Consider the following 15,459-nt stretch of genomic DNA (forward strand, 5'->3'; position numbering starts at 1 on the left):
AAAACTTCAAGGTATCTATAAGTAAATTTCTTAAAACTCGAGGCATGCTTAAGTCTTTTACCCTAAAAACATGATAAAATTACAAATAACCACCTTATACTTCAGGGTGGTAAGCACTAACCCGCAAAACTTTGTTTTGTGACAAGATCCCTCTCCAAATTTCTACATCCAAGCACTTTGCCCTTGGGCCACTAGCTAAATTATATATTCGAAGCTACATGGACCAATAGTAATAAATATTAAAATGGTGAAATTAACCATTATAAATCATAAATCATTCCTAATGTTTTATGGGAAAACTTACCTCGGTAAGTGAACTTACTTAGGTATAAGCGCATTTACCCAAGTAAACATTTATTGGGAAACACTTACCCATGTTATCTTGATACCCGTGTAAGTTCTATAATTACATTTTTACCCATAAAACAATGTTAGAATGGACAAATGTGTCCCATTATGTTTTGAAAATTTCCCCCAAAGTGAAAAATTGCTTACCCACCTGGGAAATGGATATCACTTATTCGGTAAAGTGGTACATAGGAAAACCAACTTTACCATAGAGCCCATAACCTACTTAAAAAGAAATAACAATGTAAAGTTGGTCAATAAGAATCACTTTCATGTTGACCAACTTTCCCCCTTGGATTTCCCAAAAACGAGCGAGCCCAAACCATATATCTCTTTGCTTCTTATATCATTTCCCATTGCTTATGTTGACATTTGCCACTAGCCAATGCACTTTTGATATGCTCTAATTTCATATGCATTTGCCACATGCAACTAGCTCCCATCACCAAACCCCAATGCAAGGGCCCCACCTGCTAGTATATATTAAAGGAAAACTCTTAAACTAGAAAGCTTAACATTTAGACACATGGCATTCTATTTTTCAATAAATAGTATTCAAAGATGATGATAATAAACTTGTTGGGGCTACTTATTTGATTATATTCAAATTGCCAATAAATTCATGTTTCCTCTAATCACTTTCAAAAAACACAAAATAGATTTATCTCATACCAACATTGGTTAAACAAACAATCTACAAGCCAATGGTTAATTTGCTAGACTCTTAGGAATTTTCCAAACTTTGTTGTGCTCATGAACTTGATAAAAAAAGCTTTGTTTTACGCATTCTTGTGGACTAAGAAGTTAAATCCAAGAGGCTATGAATCAACTTGTTAAGGAATATGAGTTTTATGAACTTAGAGTCAATTGTTCGAGGCAATGAGACAACTATATATAATTGGCTTAGTGAATAGTGACTAAGGAATTAACTAGTTAAGACAACCAATTGATTGGCAAGTTATAAAAATGTTGACTTTGCCTAGAAGTTTACTTCATAACCCTGAAGTTGACTACTTGCTTAGCCTATTAGAGGACTATTGCTTCAAACGATTAAGAAGTAATAGTTAATGTAACTAGTTTACTTCATGGCACAATAAGCCTTTCCTCTTTTGTTATTTAAGAGCTCAAATGGCTCTTTCCTCTTTGGAATGTCATAAAATCATTTATAAATCGTCTATGAACTTCTCAAATCAAGGAAAATCGGTGATTCAATGGAACAAGCGATAACAATACTTGATATTTGAATCATTGATATAACAACTTTGTGGTTAACAAAGAAGGAAAACAATTGGGAATGATGAAAAAGAGATGACAACGAGGGAACTAAAGATAATTTTAGAGAGCTCCCTAAGGCTATGTTTGGTTTGAAGGAAATGGTAGGGAAAGGAAGGGAAAGGCAGGGAAACCAATACAAGGCTTGTAAAGGTTTCCTTACCTTTTCCTTCATTTCCCTACATTTTCCTTCAAACCAACCATAAACTAAGAGTTGGAAATAGGGAGTAAGATAAAATTTTTAGTGTGAGAGCCTTGAGAGAAAGAAATCGTGAATGCATTGAGCCCCAAGTTTTCTTACGCCATGGTTTTACATCAAACCTTTATTGCATATTGAATAGTTTGATTTGTATTGTTATATTGGCCTTGTAAAGGCAAGAGCTTCTATGTTTTTATTGTTTGTTTGCCTTGTATTTGCAAGAGAATGGTTACTATCAAGTGGGTAGAGGGATTATAGATGAGCTATGTTCAAGTGTTTAGGGATTCAACACAAGAAAGGCTGAGATGGCACTTGTAAGTTATATGTGGATATGTAATAGTTTTGCTGGCAACTATTAGTCCAATCGATGTTATAATGGGTATTGGTGGATGGCATTTGTAAATCCAATTGAAGGTGGATTATGAAATTCTCAAGCAGTATGCCCAAGGAGAGGGCATAGGAAAGGAAATTTGAATCTCTATAAATCTTCTGTGTTATTTGCCATGCTTACTATTGCATTTACTTTTAGTTTCATAGCACATGACAAACATTTTGCAACTCAACACTCATTCATACACACTAACATTCTTGATATAAAAAGAAACCATTAGGAGTTTGTTATTCTTTTTTTTGGGGGGGGGGGAGGATTCTCGATTAGTACCCTGCACTTTGGGTCTAGTGCCACATTGGCCTTTGAACTTTAAAACGTGACAATTTAGTACCCAAACTTTCAAAATGTCCCAATCCGGTACTTGCTATTAACCATCTGTTAAGTGGCATTTGAAAAAACTCAAATGTCCCTTTTGAGTGATCTAATTCTTTATCAACCATCTAATTCATATCAAACTCACTAGAGTATTATGTCAAATAAAAATAAAAAGGTGCAAAAGCAAAGAGTGATAAACCAAGTTAGGCAATCTAATCATCACCGAGTAGCATTTAACAGGGGAATGATACAAATTGAAAACTAAAAGCATTAGTAGAAAAATATTGAAGGATCAAACATCCCCTCTTTTTTTTTATGAACAAGGGAGTTTATAACTTAGTGTGTGGTATTGATTGGGACCAGGGAGGTCTGTTGCAACAACTAAATGGATAAACAATGGTTGTACTCGATCAATGATCTGGGAAACATCTTATCTCTTATTTGTGTTTGAAATTTAAATGTTTGGCACCCAACCAATGATGAATAGAGAATCTGATTTTGGTTATGGCATGTTGCTCTGGTTGATCGACGCACAAATGTAACAGAAGTTCACGATTTGGGGGCAAACGGATTAAGATGAAATAGAGGTGATGGGTTTGGGGTGAAAGAAATAAGGAAATAAATTTTGTTTCATTGAAATAATGGAGCTAGGGGAGAGAAAGAGAGGAGGAAAACAATGAGAGCAAAACAGAACATTGGGAAGGATTTGAGTGCGAGGAGATTACACCTTTGGTTTAGGGATAAAGGGCGAAAAAGGGGATCGGAGTTGATGACCAATCTGTTGGAAAGATGAAGGGAGAAGGACAATGGTGAGGGAAGGGGAAAGTGAAGATAAATAGATCGTGTGATGGAGACAAGTAAAAACAAGGGAGAGCTGTTGGAGAGCAAGCATATGCTGCTCAGGAATAACCATAATGTTGTCGTTGGCAACAATAGTAACAAAGCATTGTTTTGGTAGTGCTTTCTCTCTCCCCTTCCAAACCCATATCCCAAAACACTTAAATAACCACAAATAAAAATCTTACCAACATTCAATAGAGAGATGCATTGAACCAACTGGCTTTATGGAATTGGCAATTTTAGGCCCAATACCGTGGTCATGAAACGTAGTCGCTTGGATCAACGTAGTTAAAATATGATCAATTGAATGGCTATAAAGAACACATCTGTGTCTCAAAGGACTCGAGATGCATTTGAGAAAGAAATTGGGCAGGATATTAAATGGGATTACACATATGTTTCATTTTCTTGAGGAAGAAGATGATGAATAGTGTTTTACTTTCAAGGGCAGATTTGATATTATAAAATTTTGAAGTCGCACATGATGTCACAAGATACACATAATTGAAAGTTTAGATAATGAATTGTCGATATGGGTGTTCAAAATCGGTTGATAAACCGAAAATCCAACCGAACCAAAATCAAATAAGCTAATTCGGTTCGGTTAATTTGGGTGTCGATTCGGTTCAGTTTTTATTTTCTAAAAAAATGGTTTTTAGTTTGATTTTGACTGAGATTTTCAACCAAATCAAAATGAAAACTGAATTAGTAGTTGTATTTAATTAATTATATTAAATATATAATATTCAATTCAATACTTTATACTCATTAATTAATAATTATTATCTCTTCCAATGGGCAATGGTCAATTCACAATTCCCCGTTGTGCATTGAGCGACTGGGCCTGTTCCAGCTTTTAATTAATAATAGTTAATAAAATAGCCTATTATCAATTGGTTGTCAAAAATGAGTGTAATTGCTTTTATAATTTGTCATTCAACTGTTCATTAAATGACTTTAGTTGTATTAATTCTTCATTAAAACCTATACTAAAGATTAATAGCTAATTGTTCATTAATTATTAAAACCGAACCAAACCAAATTAAATTTGGTTAGGATCGGTTCGGTTCCAAATTGTAGTCCAATTCGGTTTGATTGGGATAGATGGTCAAACCGGATAGTTGGTTAAGTTTTTGGTTTAACCAAATCGACTGATTGTACACTCCTAATTGTCATGTTTTAAAGTTTGGGACCAAAGTGGCATTAGACCCAATATATAGGGTATAGTTGCAAAAACTAGGGTTTCAAGAGAGAAAGAAATAAGAGAAGAGAAGAAAAAGAAGAGGAAGAAGAAGGAGATGAAGAAGATAGTTGATGAGGGGTAATTTGGTCTTCCGAATGACATCATGACACGTGGAATTCTTGAACAGCTAGATGACACCTCAACACTAAGTAGGCAGATCACCTTGGTAGAGCGGCTAGCAACACCTCGTACAGGGCCGACCTATAGTACCTTAGCCTGGCCGACCAAATGGACCTCAGTGTAAGGAGCAACCTCCTCCGAGGACTAGTCGAGATGACTTGGGTACCGGTAGCGACCTACGAGACGTGCTCGCTGACTTACTCTTTAAGCTCGTTATCAAGACCGAATTCTCTGGGGGTAACAACTCTCGACCGTTAAGCCCGCCTACCCATATCGTTCGCATCAGAGTTAATTGAACGAACATTAGCCCTCTACGCAGATCACGTAACTGACTAAGATATTCTCTTCGAACATAGCGGGAGTGGTTCTCTAGGAATCTCGGACCCATTACAAGGGGCCTTTAGCCCCTTACACCTATATAAAGGCATCACTCTCCTGAGAGAAGGTACGTGTGATTCAGTTTTCACATACTTTGATCTTGTAAGCATTTTAATTTCTTCTAAAATTCCCAACTTGCTGACTTAAGCATCGGAGTGCCCACCCCTAGTAAAAGTAACCTAGGCACTCTAATACCATTTCCTTGCAAGTCTCCTCAGAGAACTACACAATTTATCGATTAAGTTAGCTTGTCATGTGAGCTAACTCCTAGCTTAACCTTACCCAACTTGACATCCGACTCATCAGCTAGCAGGGAGATGACAGATCGCACATCATCAAGAGCAATTTGTCGAGAGGTGTGTGTTGTCCACTGTTCACACCCTCAAAAGTTTATTTTATAATTTGAAAAATAATAATTACAATAAAGCCTCTATTTGAGTGTCCAAATACTGAGATAATATAAGAAATGAGAAAAATACCAAAACCACCCTTGTCTAACCATTTTCAACACTTCCCTTCAAGTTGAACATATATGTCAACCATGCCTAACTTGGCAAGGTTCATAGCAAACTTTGAATGGTGAATACCTTTAGTGAGGCAATTGGCTAATTGGTCTTTTGACCTTACAAAAGGAAGGCAAATATCTCTACTAACAATTCTTTCTCTAATAAAGTTTCTATCCACCTCAATATGCTTTGTACGATCATGTTGGACGTGATTATGAACAATGTTTATGGCTACTTGATTATCATAATATAGTCTCATTTTAACATTTGCTTGGATGCCAATCTCAGTCAATAAGGTATTCAACCAAAGTAGTTCAGACACTCCATGAGCCATTGCCCTGTATTCTGCCTCAGCACTAAAACGAGCATCCATAGATTGTTTCTTACTTCTCTAGGAAACCACATTGCCTCCAACTGGGGCACAATAATCGGATGTAATTCTTCTATCATCGATGGACCCTGCCCAATCAGCATTTGTATAAGCCTCAATCTTTAGATGGTCATGATTGGAATACAACATCCCTTTGTTAGGGCAACCTTTCAGGTAGGCTAAAGTTCTGTTAATTGCTTACATATGAGATGCCCTAGGTTCATGCATATATTGGCTAACCATTCCAATAGCATAGGAAATGTTAGGTCTAGTCAAACAAAGATACAGAATGTATCCTACAAATCTTTGATATACCCCCTGTCAGGAAAATCCTAATTTCCCAACATCATGAATTAAATCAAGTTCATATTTCCTATGTGACAGGAAAATCCCATTCTTAGATATTGCAACTTCAGTGCCAATAAAGTATCAGAGATCACCAATGTCCTTAATCTCAAATTCAAAAGTAATGAATGACTATAATTGAGAGATACTTGTGAAATCATCACCTGTCACAACAATGTCATCAACATATACTATCAAAATTGTTACTCTACCATCAACTCTTCTGATAAATAAGGTGTGGTCAGCCTGAGATTGAGAAAAACCAATCTTTAAAATGGTATGCCTGAACCTATCAAACCATACTCTTTGAGACTGTTTTAGTCCATACAAAAACTTCCTCGAGCGGCACACTTTTCCATCACTTTTAGGAAAATTTACCCTAAGTGGTAAATCCGTATACACTTCATCTTGTAAGTCCCCATTAAGGATGGTGTTTTTTACATCCATTTGATATAAATTCCACAACTAATGGGCGACAAGATACATGATCACATGAATAGAGTTCATTTTAGCAAGTAGAGCAAATGTTTCCAGATAATCAATGCCATACATTTGAGTGTATCATTTGGTTACAAATCGAGCTTTGTATCTTTTAATTGAGCCATCTGCCTTGTGCTTAATAGTATAAACCCACTTACACCCACCATGAATCTTATATTTAGGGCAATGAACAATATCCCAAGTCTGGTTCTTTATTAGGACTTCCATTTCTTAGTTCATAGTTCCATTCTAGTGGGAGCTTTACATTGCCTCTATAACACTATGAATGATGGAAACAAAATATATGTCAGAAATATAGACAAAATAGGAAGGTGGAAGAGCATCATAAGACACATAGTTAATGATAGGATACTTGTTACATGTCCTCTTCCCTTTTCGAATAGGATTGTCAGGAGGTTCAAGATTACATGAGTATGGAAAATCAGATTGTGATGGGCATTCTGTTTCAAGAGCCACCCTCTTATTGTGCCTGATGAAAGACTACTGCCAGGACCGAAGTCGATTTACAAGAGAAGGAAGAGGAGGGAATGGAATAGATGTAGGAAGAGAATGAGGAATAGAAGTAGGAACATGAAGGCATAAAGTAGTCCAATCTTCACTTGCATTCTCCCTTGAAGAGAAGGACATGATGACTAGAAAAATGAAGAGGATTCCAAAAAGTTAACATCCTTAGAGACATATCACTTATTAGAGAGAGCATCAAAGCATTTATAGCCTTTATGGACTAGATAGTAATCAATATACACTTTAATTTAGCATCAAACTTGCACTAGGAAGGACTTATATCATGAACAAAACAATATAACCAAAGACCTTAGAGGGTAGATTAAGAAGATGTTCATTAGGGAAGAGTAGTTGATGAGGAGAATGAAGGTTAAGGACCTTTGATGGGAGTCTATTAATGAGATACATAGTTGTCTCAAAAACATCACCCCATAAACGAGTTGGAACAATAAGCCTCGAGTAACTTCTACCACATGTCCATTTTTTTTTTCAGCCACCCCATTTTGTTGTGGAGTATGAGTACATGAACTTTGGTGAATGGTGACCCTGTATTCGAGAAATCTATGCAAGTGATATTTAAAATATTCTTTGGCATTGTCAGATCTTATTATCTTAACTCATTTCACAAAATGTGTCTCGACCATATTCATGAAATTTTCAACAATCATAAGAACTTTATCTCTACTTTTCATTAAGTAAAGCCATGTAAATCGATTGCAGTTATCAACAAAGAGAATGAAATATTTATACCCCCCATACAGGAGACAACATATGGGCTATAAATATCAGTATGGATCAAGTGGAAAGCAACATTACTTCTTTTAATGTTTGCAAAAACACATGTTTTCTATATTGTTTGGATAAATGCCAAACTCCACATTCAAAATCCAATTTGGATACAGAATCAAACAAGTTTGAAAACAAAAACATGACTGAATTAACAAACATATGACCAAGGTGACAATGTCATAATTTCAAGACTCATATTCTCATTAAACAATACTTAGTTTGGCTTGACAATCCATACTTTGAAGGTCCCATTAGGAGGTAGACTCTATCTATTTCATGCCCACTTTCAATTGTCTTCCCCATGCTCAGGTCATAAAAAACACAATGGGTGGGAAAAAATGTCACTGAGCAATTGTGGGATTTTGTTAGAGAATTAATAGACAATAATTTTTTTTTTTTGTAGTTGGGGCACATGTAGAATAGAGTCAAGAGAAGTGTTATTAGTGATTTTGACTTCACCCTGACCCGAGATTGGGGTCTTAGATCCATCAGCAACAATAGTCTTGCCTTTTCCCCAGGGTTAACTTATATGAGGTAAAATGTGAAGGCATACCAGTCATATGGACACTGGCCCCAGAGTTTACAATCCATGGCTAAAAGAGGTGGGACAAGAAAGTGCAGTACCTATCTTGGCATATGAACTAGATAGATTACTAAGTCCAAAACCAGATGAGAAGGATGTACCACCATTCTCTAACTTCAACAATATATTCCTGAGTTTGTCCATCACATCAAAGGAGTTAAGCACATCTGAAGGCTGAATATCATTACCAACTGTAACCAAGTGAGCATTGCCCTTCTTTCCAGTTTTGTATTTCTCTGGTTTTATATGAGGGTTGAGCTTCCAATACCTTTGTTTGGTGTGTATTAGCTTTTTGCAGTACTCACAAATAACATCATCGACGTTCTCTACAATGGTATGTTTGCTAGTCTTTTGATTGGGTTGAGATGACATAAAGGCATAATGATCACTCACAGAGGATTACATCATGGTGGTTCTTCGACTTTCTTCCCCTTGTACAAGAGAGTAAGCAGCAACAAGAGAGACAATGCCTGCATTAAGAATGTGTTGTTTGGTGAAATCAAACTTTGGGTTTAAGCTAGCCAAAAATCAAAGATTTTATTCTTCTCTATGTACTTCCGATACTACTCACCATCTTCAGGGTCCTTCCAAACTAGAGCTTTCAAGTGATCAATTTCTTCCCAGATATACTATAGAGAAGAGAAATATATGGCAACATATCTCTCCCCTTGAGGCATACTGCAAGCTTCCCTCTAAAGCTGATACACTCTAGTAGTATTGTTAACTTGGGAATAAGTAGCAACTACCATATCCTGGATATCCTTAGCAGATAGAAACATATAATTTCAGGCAATATGAGGTTGATTGAGCAAATCAACCATAACATAACAAGGGAGTTGTTCTGTTCCCACCTTGCAAATTTTGGGTATTTAGGACTCGACTTCACTTCCCTTCCCTTCCTGTCATGAATCCCAGTTGACCCCTCCCAGTAATGGTAAATTTAGCAGGTTGGGACCACTCTAAAAAATTAGTTCCATCCAATTTAACAGTGGTTATCATACCATTGAAAATATTTGTAGTTTTCGGGAGCACGCCGAGAACCATATGAAAGTCCTTAGATGATTCCATATTATAACAAGACACATTTTCACCAACCAAAAAGGACCCCCAATATTTTAACTGATGTTCTAGACCCAAAAACTAGGTTACCATGTGGTTAAGAACCAAAGGAAGACCCAAAAAACTAGGTTTGCAGCAAAATAGAGGGAGAAAAAAAATCTCCCAAAAATCACACAGTGCTCATAAAATTACGAGACCACTTCTCATCAATCCCAAATTGAGAAAAGACCTGAGTGGTCTAGGTTTTACAAAAGAAAAAAAATCATTAAACTTGTTGTACTTGGCTCTACATTAAATATGGAATTTTTGTGATTTTCTCCTTGAAAATCCACCAAAAATAATAAAAGTGTCATATAATGACAAGAGTCATACCAAAATTTTTCTAAAATCAGGGCGAATCAAATTGTATTGGTTTCATAGACTGCTGTTGACACCTGTACGGACTGCTGGCGTTATCCGGTGGCTATTTGATGCTAGTAGTTCGCCTTTGGGTCGGAGACCACAGACCAACAGAGAACCAATTTCAGATGCTTCTACTCGCTCTGATACCAGGTTGCAGAAACTTGAGTTTCAAGAGAGAAAAAGAAAGAAGAAAAGAAGAAGACGAATAAGATGGCGAAGAAGGGGAGGAACAAGGAGAGAAAGAAGAGAATAGTGTGTGGAGAGGTGTGTTGTTCATTGTCACACCCTCAAAAGTTTACTTTATAATTTGAAAAAATTATAATTACAAGAAGGCCCTTATTTGGATGCCCAAATAATGAGAGAATATAAGAAAGGAGAAAAGACCAAAACACCCATATATAACCATTCTCAACAGGTACTAATCTCGAATATGTCCTTTTTTTATACCCTAATTCACCCCTTATTGGATTAAATAGAAGTTTTATTCCTCACACATGTCTTTACATATTATCATAAAATAATGAATAGTTAGTTCTAATGTTAGAAAAAAAAAGTATAGCTTTATGCACACAACTATCCATAAAAAAATGGATTCGCTCCAAAAATAACTTGAGACACATGACTACATGTAAAAAAATATAAACTCCAAAAGGGATGTGAGGGCCATATTATTTGCAACTCAATTTATTAATTCAAATAAAAATTCGTTATAAGAACTTTTATAATGTATATACATTAAATCTGGTTTAATTAATTATTTAAAATTAATATAATTATTAAATACAGTGAATTTCAAATAAAATGATATTTATTATAAAAAAAAAACCAAAGATACATAGCTCTTGCCCCGTACTTAATAGGGGATCATTCCTAGTAAGATATCAAGGCATTGAGGCGTCCCAACGCTTAAATCAAAAAATCTAAATTCGAGAGGATAAGGTGATATTGATTATTGACTGCCTACACTTCCTTACTATATTCGCGCTCACTCTCTCGGCTCTAAACTCATCGCCTTTTATTTGTTCGTTTTAATTAACTGTTCTCATCTCTTCAATGGCGATGGGAACAGCTAGTTGCTCGTTCTCCATGTTCAGAATCACGGAAACCTGTCCTACCCCGTCATCTATTTTTAACTGCCGCTTTGCCACTTTGCGGAGAACCATTTCTTTAGATATGAATAAAGACGTGCATTTGAAACGAAGAGCCTTGAAGAAAGACTGCTTTCCTACAGGGAAAGCCAGAGAAAAGGTGAACTATAAACCTCATTTTTCACTACTCATTACTCATGCTTCGCTTATATACCAATGGAGGTCTTTTATCTGATAATTTCGCGAAATGTGAATCTGTTTTTTTTTTTATTTGTATTATTCTTAATTATTCTCTTCGAGCATTTAAGGATTATGTGTTGATTTAGTTTATAAATATTCGCACAGAATCAATACATATAAGCCAATGTTGTACTATTCTGATTCTGTGATTAACCAACAAATGATTTTTTTTTTTTTTGTTTATTGGTCAATATGCTTTTTCTTTCTGGGTTCAGCTGAGATGACGTTATTACTCAGTTATTCCCGAACTATTTTTTCCTTCATCTATCGGGGTGCTTGTAGACCACATCAAAACGGAGTATCTTTTTCCACCGTGCTTGAACAGAAAAGTTATCATTTAGAACGGAGCTGACATTCATCATTCGCATGACAATAGAAGTTGTAAATTAAATCAAATTTATTTATTTATTTTATGTCAATAACGAAAGTGGCTTCTCAATGTTGGAACAATGTTATAGTGATTTATTGAAATGGTTTAATTATGAATAATGGGATGTCATTGGTTAATTGCATAGTAAATGCATCTCATTTGTGAAAATTCACTAGTTTTAATCTTTTTTTTTTTTTCTATTGTCAAATTATTATTATTGTTTTTTTCTGCAATATTGCATTTTTACCAGAACAATATTTTAATTGTCTAATTTGTTCTTTTTAAAACTTGCATATGCAAGTTCAGATGGAAGTCATTTCTAGAAAGAGATTTCCTGCTAGATCAAAGAATGAAATGTCATATTTGCCTCCAAATGACAGTGGAGGAAATAAGAGTCGATCTCAACCAACAGTTTTTAAATCAATTGGCACACAGAGAAAAGACAAGAAGGGGTCTGCATATGATCTTAAAGAACAACAGGCATGATAACTGGCATCCCCTCAACAAGCTATTGTTATGCTATCTTTCCTAGTGTCTTAATGTTTCTTTATTGTTCAACAAGCAATTTTTGTGATGAGTTTATGGAACATAAATGAACTTTGTTGCCATTCACCGCATTATTTAATATATAAATAACACATGAAGTAGGAGAACAAGTTGGTTTTGATAGGCATCTTACTTTCTCTCTTTCTACCCCCTCCAACATAACAAGAATGTTTGCATTATAGTCGTTATAGAATTCTCTAAAATCACATTTGTAAACACAATTGATGATTGGTTGTTTTACTCTATTGCTCATGATATAGCTAGAGGTATATCATCTCTTACCTTCCATGTATATGATTAGACTTGAACTTTTCATTGTTTTTGAAAGGTTCAAATAATTCCAAATTGAAGTTATTTATTCACTGCATGTGTAAATAACGATTCTTATTTTATTAGAACTATGTTTACTATATTAGAATTGTTATGAGTCCCATGGCTGTATTTCTTTTTTTGATAAGTGAGAGTAGTTTTATCAATTCAAATAAAGAAAGTACAGTCAGCCTAGGAGGAGGCACGAGGTGTTACCTCCCCCAAGGACTGAACCATAAGCACTAAACATACACAAGCATGAAACACAATTACAAGGTATCCCAAAATAGATCTCTCCTTGATACCCTTTGCTTGGCTAGAGAATCAGCCATTGCATTTGCTGATCTGCCGACCCACTGAACCCTGACTGTCATATTTCTTGTCAGCCATTTAACTTTCTTTAACAGATCTCTGTAGCCCCAACAAGCTGTTTCTGGACTTGTCAGCCATCCCACTACTACCTCAGAATCCCCTTCTACTATCAAATTGTTCACTCCAAGTTGACTGGCCAGCTGTATACCTTGCACTGATGTTAGTATCTCGGCCCTTACAAAATCACCAACACCCGCTGGTCCTGAAAATAAAGACAACATGTTGCTGTCTTTGTCTCTCAGAATCCATCCTATTCCGGATGGCCCTGGGTTACCTTGGCATCTACCATCAAAATTCAAATTTACCACTCCATCCGGTGGGGGTTTCCATTCAACTCATGGTTTGTTCTTTGTGGATACTGTAGAAGCCACTGCTTCCCAATTTCTCCTTAAGTCATCAAAGGAGTAAACCGCCAACAAGTGTGAAGATTTCAGCCACGAGGTTGTCCTTGTCATTATGTACTCCTTGATTTCAACAAGACTTCTTTCCTTAAAAATATTCTAGCATTTCTCTCCTCCCATAACGTCCACAAGGTAGCAGCTCTGATACATTTCCACATTAGCTTCCCTCTTTTTGTCATTCTCCCAAAGGCAAACGGAGTGAACAACAAATTTACTTCGGAAAGCAAGTTCCACTTGCACCCAAATAACGAAACAACCTAGTTCCAAATATTGGCAGCAAAAGAGCACAATATCAACAAATGGTTACAGTCCTCACCCTTCACTTTACACATAAAGCACCAATTTGGGGACAAACACATATAAGGTTTCTTCTTTTGCAAATTTTCCACAATATTGATCTTACCATAATAGGCTTCCCAACAAAACACTGCTATTTTAGGGGGTATTGGCCTTGTTCAGACCTCTTTAATGGGGAAGACCTGAGAGGAGGGGTTGGAGCAAAGGGATCTAAAGAAAGATGCACAAGTGAAGGAGCCAACCGGGATTTAAAGAAAGATGCACAAGGGGGGGGGGTCCAAACACACCGAGTCTAGAAGCAACAAGAGCTCTAAAACACAAGAAAATTCTTCATCCCTTAATCCTCTTCGAAACCCAAAATCCTAGTTTAAATCCAAAGGGAGAACTGGGGGGGGGGGAGGAATCATGAAATGGGCTTCTTTTTAAAGAGGGAGATGAAATAGAGAGAAGGGAAATGGTCTTTTAGGGGTTGAGTGCTCACCCAAATATCTTCCCAAAAAAGAACAGAGTTTGTAGGACAAACATCATACCTTACAACCTGAGGAATTTAGGAAGAATACCAGAAATAGCCTTCCAGGGTGTTGTGAGCAAAGCCCTTCAGGATATGTCTTCATCCTAGCCTGATCCAAAACAGCCATGGATACTCTTCACTACTTCATGTCACAACCTCTCCCTCTCTAGGGGCCACCTCCAAAGCCACTTACCTAAAAGAGCTTTATTCTCACTCACTACATTCCCTAAGCCTAGGCCTCATTTTTATTTATTTTTTGCTTCGACTCACCACCTCCTACTGTTTTGGAATGGTAGAATACTGATATGTTTCATTCTATTGCCAATGGGCATATTTATACAGTAAGCTACTGCAATAAATAGAAAGAAAGAAAAATAGAAAGAAGAAAAAATAGAAAGAAGAGAAAATAGAAAGTACAAAAATAGAAAGAAAGAAATAGAAAGAAAAAACTTTCTAAATTAATCCTTCCACAATCCTAGGAATATATACAATTCTATTTTCAGATCTGAACCAGTAACCCCATGTTTTCCAACACTCCCCCTCAAGCTGGTGAATAGAGATCCTCCATTCCCAGCTTGGCTATAATTCTCCGAAAGTCTGTACTATTGAGCCCTTTAGTAAGTACATCGGACAGTTGTCCTTTTGTAGACACATAGAGAGTGCAAATCAACTTGCTGTCTAGTTTCTCTTTTATTAAGTGTCAATAAATTTCGATGTGCTTCGTCCTGTCATGTTGAACAAGATTGTGAGCAATATTGATGGCTGACTTGTTGTCACAATTTAGTTTCATAGGCTCTTCTCGTGGAATCTTCAGGTCTTCTAAAATTATCTTCAACCAGAGTAATTCACACACTCCTTGTGCCATAGCCCTGAATTCTGCCTCTGCACTTGACCGAGCCATTACATTTTGCTTCTTATTCCAAGTGACTAAGTTTCCTCCTAATAAGGTACAGTAACCAGAAGTGGACCGTCTATCTTCTGAATAAAATTCCTTTTCCTGGATTGGCTTTCAAATAGTGCAGAATTCGATGAGCAGCCTGCAGATGAACTTCTTTAGGATTATGCATAAACTGACTTATTACACTTACAACATATGCAATATACGGTTGTGTATGTGCAAGATAAATGAGTTTTCCATCTAGTCTTTAGAACATCTCCTT

At 36.3% G+C, this 15,459-nt stretch overlaps 1 protein-coding gene across 1 annotated transcript in view; it reads left to right on the forward strand.

Moving 5' to 3' along the window:
* Window positions 1-11,016: 11,016 nt before the first annotated feature.
* The window catches only part of DEG2 (DEGP protease 2), a 77,179-nt gene continuing 72,736 nt past the window's right edge, over window positions 11,017-15,459 (forward strand). The window contains exons 1-2 of the mRNA XM_088976725.1: window positions 11,017-11,413; window positions 12,170-12,343. Coding sequence (XP_088832851.1) covers window positions 11,219-11,413; window positions 12,170-12,343 — 369 coding nt within the window. The 5' untranslated portion in view covers window positions 11,017-11,218. The remainder of the gene's footprint in view (window positions 11,414-12,169; window positions 12,344-15,459) is intronic.

This window comes from Nelumbo lutea, chromosome 3 (assembly GCF_056320005.1).
Source record: "Nelumbo lutea isolate HS-2025 chromosome 3, American lotus-T2T, whole genome shotgun sequence".
NCBI classification, from domain to species: domain Eukaryota; kingdom Viridiplantae; phylum Streptophyta; class Magnoliopsida; order Proteales; family Nelumbonaceae; genus Nelumbo; species Nelumbo lutea.